Source organism: Mercenaria mercenaria, chromosome 3 (assembly GCF_021730395.1).
Source record: "Mercenaria mercenaria strain notata chromosome 3, MADL_Memer_1, whole genome shotgun sequence".
In the NCBI taxonomy this organism is placed as follows: Eukaryota; Metazoa; Mollusca; class Bivalvia; order Venerida; family Veneridae; genus Mercenaria; species Mercenaria mercenaria.
The window spans coordinates 75,674,612-75,680,692 of NC_069363.1; the positions used below are offsets into that span (position 1 = coordinate 75,674,612).

Sequence of the window (6,081 nt, forward strand, 5' to 3'; positions counted from 1 at the left end):
ATCAGTAATACACATTTCATAACGGTACCCAAACTATTGGCTGTATTATTTGTATTACACAACGTGTACTAATAGCGGATTATGCTAGCCCAGTCTAGTGTTACCTTTTATTTATTTATTTTTTTCTTAATACCTGCGATTATTTTTCAATTTATATCATTTATGTAAACACACCTCGGTTTATTGAAATTATTTTCCTGACCATGTTTTTCATACATGTTAATTCTCAAATGTGGAAAATTCTCGGACCTTAAATTCAATAATATTGATTTTACTAACGTTTATAATAGTTCAGTATATCTATGTCTCTCCCGCCACATATGTTGTACATGACTTTACTTATACATTTTATAATGTATAAGTAAAGTATCGATTTTTCCCACTCAACAGCGATTCACATATGTTAAAAATGTTTCATTTTTGTATCTAATACTAAAATATATTAGCAATCAAGATCGTTTTTTTTTTTTTTTTTTGTAGTAATTTTAGATAGAGGATAGTGCAAGATACAAAAGACGCTAAAATTCCAAAAGCTTCCCAGCTTCTTTTTGTGACCAAACACGGAACTCTTATCCCACAGTTAGAATATACTTATTGATCGGAAATATTTTATATTGAATATCAATTAACCTTTAGCCTGCTAGCGACAAGTTATTCTGCCTTTGCGACTAGTGCAGGCTGATCATGGTCTGCATTTTTTGCTATTCTGTCAGTAAATTTTCAGTGAACACCCATTCAAATAATTGAATGATGGACCAGTCCATTTTAGCAATTTAGCGGGCTAAACGTTAACTAATAAAGAGCAATAGTGCACGTGTACACGAAAGAAAACACCAAACATAACTTTTTTAGCTTGGGCCATCCGTTTCAATCAACAAAGAAAGATCTGTATGAAATAGAATAACAAACGCATGTACTTCCTTGGACAACTATTTCAATAAATTAGCATTTCTTAGTTTTTCACATCTAGATAAATTCTCAACGTGTTGCTTGAAACACATGTTAACAGAATGTATATGACATATCGCCGGGATAGTGTAACATTTGTTTAAATCGCGCTGGGATATCGTTTTGGTAGATAATTCAATTTTAAGCGTATACCAACAACATCATCTTATCTTTTATCAAATTGTCACCGATTTTACTGCTTTGAAGGAGTATTGTAAAAGTATCATTTGATGATTTTATAAAGCGTCAAAGAAATGGATTTTCCGTGTCAAAACTTTTGAAATGGTATTATATTTAGGCACTATTTTAAATGTTCAATCTTTCAGTAGAAACTTGAAATATATAACAGCAACATTATTTTTAAGTTTGAGAAAATTTCAGGTTGAGGTGAATGTGTATGTTAATGACGATGTTGTTGTTGTTGATGATGATGTCGAAGATGATGATGGTGATTGTGATGGTGATGACGACGGCAATGATGATGATGATGATTATGACGACGACGACGTTGATGACGATGACTACAATGATGATGTTGATGAAATTATGGAGTAAATGTTATAAAATACAGGGAAATTACTGACCACAACTTACTTTTACCTATCAAGTCTGCCTGGTAACAACCTGGCATGTCAACGCCACCGTTTGGATAAAAGTCAGCATTACCATGTGGTAAGTGTACACCCCAGCCATCTAAGAAGAAAAAAACTATTTTTTAATTTTTTACATTCATAAACATACAAATACACAAAGCTGTAAGAATGCATTTAATTACAAAATGTATTCAATAAAATTAGTTACAAAATAATGCAAACATACAATTGCAGATACGCATGTCTACGGACACCGCATCAATGGAATATTAATTTGAATACAGTTTTTTACAAGAAGTTTATATCCTTGGAGAAAATACCTTATATAACATATATTGAAGTATTTACATATTACAGATTCATAATGCTTACATTTTCTCCTATCATAGGCGTACCCGTCGGAATGAATAGTATCCACAAACGTGGCATCGTTAGCTTCCAAACGTGTTCCCTTGAAGCGAGTGTAGTTTTCTTCCGCAGAATCAATACCTATATATTATATAATTAAAGGTAATCAAACTCCCAAGTCACAACGTTTCGTCTTAACACATTCTGACCAAGCCTACAACAAATAACATTCAAGGCCTTTTTTCTGTGCTGAAGACATTTTTAATCTTTCTTAAATTGAAAATAACAGTACCAACGTCACCGAAAGAAATTAAGTACAAGATATTGGAGCGAATTGGAAAGAGCTCCGGTAGAGAACCAGTCTGGCTTCACATATGCCTGGACACGTAACCGTGACAGTATTTGCTCTAAATCACGTTTGCCTGTTGTCTTCACTGGAATTTCAAAAACAACGGAAGGGTGTAAAACTGTAGTAGAATTTCAATATAAATCGAAGGTGAAAATATGTGGCAGGCATTTAAATTCCTTAAAGTATACTCATTTTATCACATTATATATATATAGTTTATACATTACCTGTTATTCTTCCAAGTTCAGATTCATAATAGTTTTTCAGCGCTTTTCCCGCCATGCTGGCGACTTGTGCTCCGTAGCTGTGGCCAATTTAGTACATATTGCCGTAGGATGCGCCGGTTATACGATTAAGTTCCTTCATAAAGTAAGCAATCACATATCCTACCAGAAAACTATCAGCCACTGACTGCACCCATACATCCCACGATGTAGCAGCTGCTTTCCAATAATCCACAGCTATTATATTAACGTCCTCCTAATCAAAATAACAATCATTTAAAAAGAAAAAAATAATTATGAATGACATTTTTTTTTTTTAAAAAAAGTCTAAGTATCAATTTGTCGACACGCTTGGGTGGCGCAGTAGGCAAAGGACTCGATTTTCAATCGAGAGTTGGACTGTTTGATTTCCGGGGCAAGGCAGACGTTCTTTGTGGTATCATTTGACCGAGGACCATACGTCTGAGGCTAACACAGGTCAATTACGAACACGTGTTTATTATCTTTATATTAAGAAAGCTCTTATATTATATATAATTTAAAGTAGATAGCACCGCCATTATGATGTCTGTTTCACTATGATACGTTGTGTACTAGTATTCGTAAAATTATCGAACGTCCATATGGAATGGTGCATGTAAAACTAGTGCATTGGTACAATGCAGTATGAGCAGAGACAACTTGAGGATTTGTTAAATGCCTGACATACAACCACAATTTTATACATACATCTTTCAATGAAGTCAAACAACCCTTCCAGTAATAATATACTAGATACCTCTTCTAAAATCAATTTCCTGGCTTTTTTAACCCAGTCGCTTAAGTATAATCCCCACCATCCGTGACAAATAAAGATGGTCCTTTTAGTTCCATCGTAATTAGAACCTGTTATAGTACTCTCCTTGACTGTTGAGGACTGTTTTGTCGCTATTTTAGCAAGTTGTTTCTTCTGCTTTCTCCCTTGTGTGTAAAGGTAGAAGATAGTCTATAAGATAATTGATAAAATATTATTTTTACACGAGTTTTTTTTCTCTTCTCATGAATTATGATCAAACAGACTAAACCATATGTATTGTTATATGTAACAGCACATTACAACCTGGCCTCCTACATTCGATATGCAACGAGTACATTTTCTTTCAAGAAATAAGATGAATACGGGAAGCAGGCTGTTTTCAGCTTTTTATAAATCCAGCTGTTAAACAGGGTGTGCCTAAGGGGCCAGGTGCTTTAGGTCGCTGAATTCCAATCACGTGCCCCTTCCCGTTGTGCGTTCGAAACCTCGCTTTGAATATAGCATTCTTCATGTGAGGAAGCCGTCAAGCTCGGTGGTTCTACCAAAGTACATTCCTATGTCGGAAATAATGCCGGCACCGAGTCACCTGAAATCTTTCTCCATCATCAAAATCGGGAAAGCCGCAGTATGACCTGTGATTGTGTCGGTGAGACGTTATACCTAACACGCAAACTGGCCCGGAAAATAGTCCGTAAGTGAAAAGTTATGCATGACAAAATTTATGACAAAAGCTCATCCACAATTAGAGCAAAAATTATAGCAGGTTGAAGGTTATAACACACTAAATAGTTGTTGTTCTTTATTCTATGTACAACTGACCTATTTCCAATGGCGGCAGCACACATCAGGGCCCATTTTAAATGTCTGTAACCTACATTTTCTTGAAGAATATTGTCAGTGCTAAAAAACAATTAAAAAAAAGTGGGGGTCATGTTTGATGCAAGAAAAATAATTTCAGTCAAACACACAAACTGCAAAATCAGCTAAAAAGTGAGACCCCAAATTATACTGGTGGTGTATGATCTAGGTTTCCATGAAAAATTTTGTCATGTTGTTATTTCATTATGAAAACGCTATCTACATGTCAAGCATAGATCTGTCATGTAAATTTAGCAAAAAAATTGCAAAAAAAAGGAAAATAGCTCTACAGAGCAAAAAAAATCTGAAGACTATTTGTATCCGCCATTATGCGACTACCATTTTTTTCGCGCCAATTTTCTATTTAGTGTCTGTATGCCTGAAGATGACATTTACTGTTTTGAAAATGGCCGAGAACTACTTTAATCTGCAATTATGATATCTAATAAATATGTGTAAATAAGCAAATGTGCATGTTGTTTACATATAACTCATCAGCTCATGACTGTCGTATGTAAGAATTCACTGGTTTGTTTGGAGATTTTCATGCTCCGAGAAAAATATTTCTAGTCTTACCGGTATCTTATCAGGTTTTCTTGGAAGTCGTTCAACATTATCGGTTGGCGGTTCATTCGTAAAAGTGACGTCTTCTCCTCCTATATTGTACGTTACGCTGTCACACCGCACACAACGTAAAGACAGTAAACCAAGCACCGCAGCACACCCATATAAACATGCGTTCTGCATATTGAAATGCCTCTTAGCTACAAACATGAAGAAATTAACGTAAAATAAACTGAAATATGTACGTGTATGAGACTCATTAGCATTGGCACTTAATATGAAGAACGCGGGTTTACAATGGCCGAGATATGCATGTTGAAAATTTCTAAGCTGTTAGATTCGGAAGGGCATAATATCTACAAGTGACTGAGGTCTGCACGATAAAATATTTCTTAGCTCTTAAATGAAGAAAACTGGGGTCTGCACTTCTAAACCATGTATAAATTTGAAGAATAAAGATCTACAGAGGCTGCGGTCTGCGAGTTGAAAGATTTCTAATCTACAGAATTGAAGAAACAAAGATCTAAAACGGTTGAAGTCCGCACGTATAAATATTTCTGAGCTAAAACATGAAGAAAATTGATCTACAGCGACTGTGGTCTGCACGTTGAAATATGTCTGAGCTATAGAAAACGGAAATCTTAGATCTACGGCGGCTAAAGTTTGCACGTCGAAATATTTCTGGACTATAAGTCATGAAGAATCAACATAATCTACATTGGTGGCTGAGATCTGCACGAGCTGTAACTTGAAGAACATAGATCTGAAACGGCTGAGGTGGTCACGTTGAATTATTTCTAAGCTGCTAACCTAAAGAGCATAGATCTAAAACGGCTGAGGTGGTCACGTTGAATTATTTCTAAACTTCTAACCTAAAGAACATAGATCTAAAACGGCTGAGTTGGCCACGCTGAATTATTTCTAAGCTGCTAACCTAAAGAACATAGATCTAAAACGGCTGAGTTGTTCATGCTGAATTATTCCTAAGCTGTTAGCCTAAAGAACATAGATCTCGAAGGAGGCGTGCAAGTATAAATATTTCTGAGCTATAAAACATAACAACATAGGTCTACAGCGACTGAAGTTTGCACGCTGAAATTTTCTGAACAATAAACCACGAACGACATAAATCTACCTAGACTGAGGTCCGCACGCTAAAATATTTATAAGCTGTTTATCTACAGCAGTTGTGGTCTGCACACTGAAATATTTTTTCAGCTGTAAAACACGAAGAACAAAAATCTACATGGGCTATTGTCTGTACGTATAATTATTTCTGAGCTATAGAAAATGAACAACGTAGATCTGCAACGAATGAGGTCTGCACATTGAAACATTTCTCAGCTTTAAAACACGAACAACATAAATCTACATAGACATAGGTCTGCACGCTAAAATATT

General features: G+C 35.4%; 1 protein-coding gene across 1 annotated transcript; it reads right to left on the reverse strand.

Annotated features, from left to right (window-relative positions):
* Nucleotides 1–2,465: 2,465 nt before the first annotated feature.
* On the reverse strand, nt 2,466–4,863 carry LOC128555935 (pancreatic triacylglycerol lipase-like). The gene is made up of 3 exons (XM_053539770.1): nt 4,693–4,863; nt 3,241–3,447; nt 2,466–2,718 (listed from the first exon to the last, which is right to left on the reverse strand). The coding sequence occupies exons 1-3, from the start codon at nt 4,861–4,863 to the stop codon at nt 2,554–2,556; spliced, it is 543 nt and encodes a 180-aa protein (XP_053395745.1). The 3' UTR covers nt 2,466–2,553.
* Nucleotides 4,864–6,081: the final 1,218 nt, after the last annotated feature.

What these genes read in the sequence shown, in the direction of transcription:
- LOC128555935 (XM_053539770.1), bottom strand. Translation starts at nt 4,863, where the DNA reads ATGCAGAACGCATGTTTATATGGGTGTGCTGCGGTGCTTGGTTTACTG. An exon ending in GAAAACCTGATAAGATACCG is followed by an intron (nt 3,448 to 4,692) that starts GTAAGACTAGAA and finishes ATTATCTTATAG; the next exon opens with ACTATCTTCTACCTTTACAC. An exon ending in GGAAATTGATTTTAGAAGAG is followed by an intron (nt 2,719 to 3,240) that starts GTATCTAGTATA and finishes TATTTTGATTAG; the next exon opens with GAGGACGTTAATATAATAGC.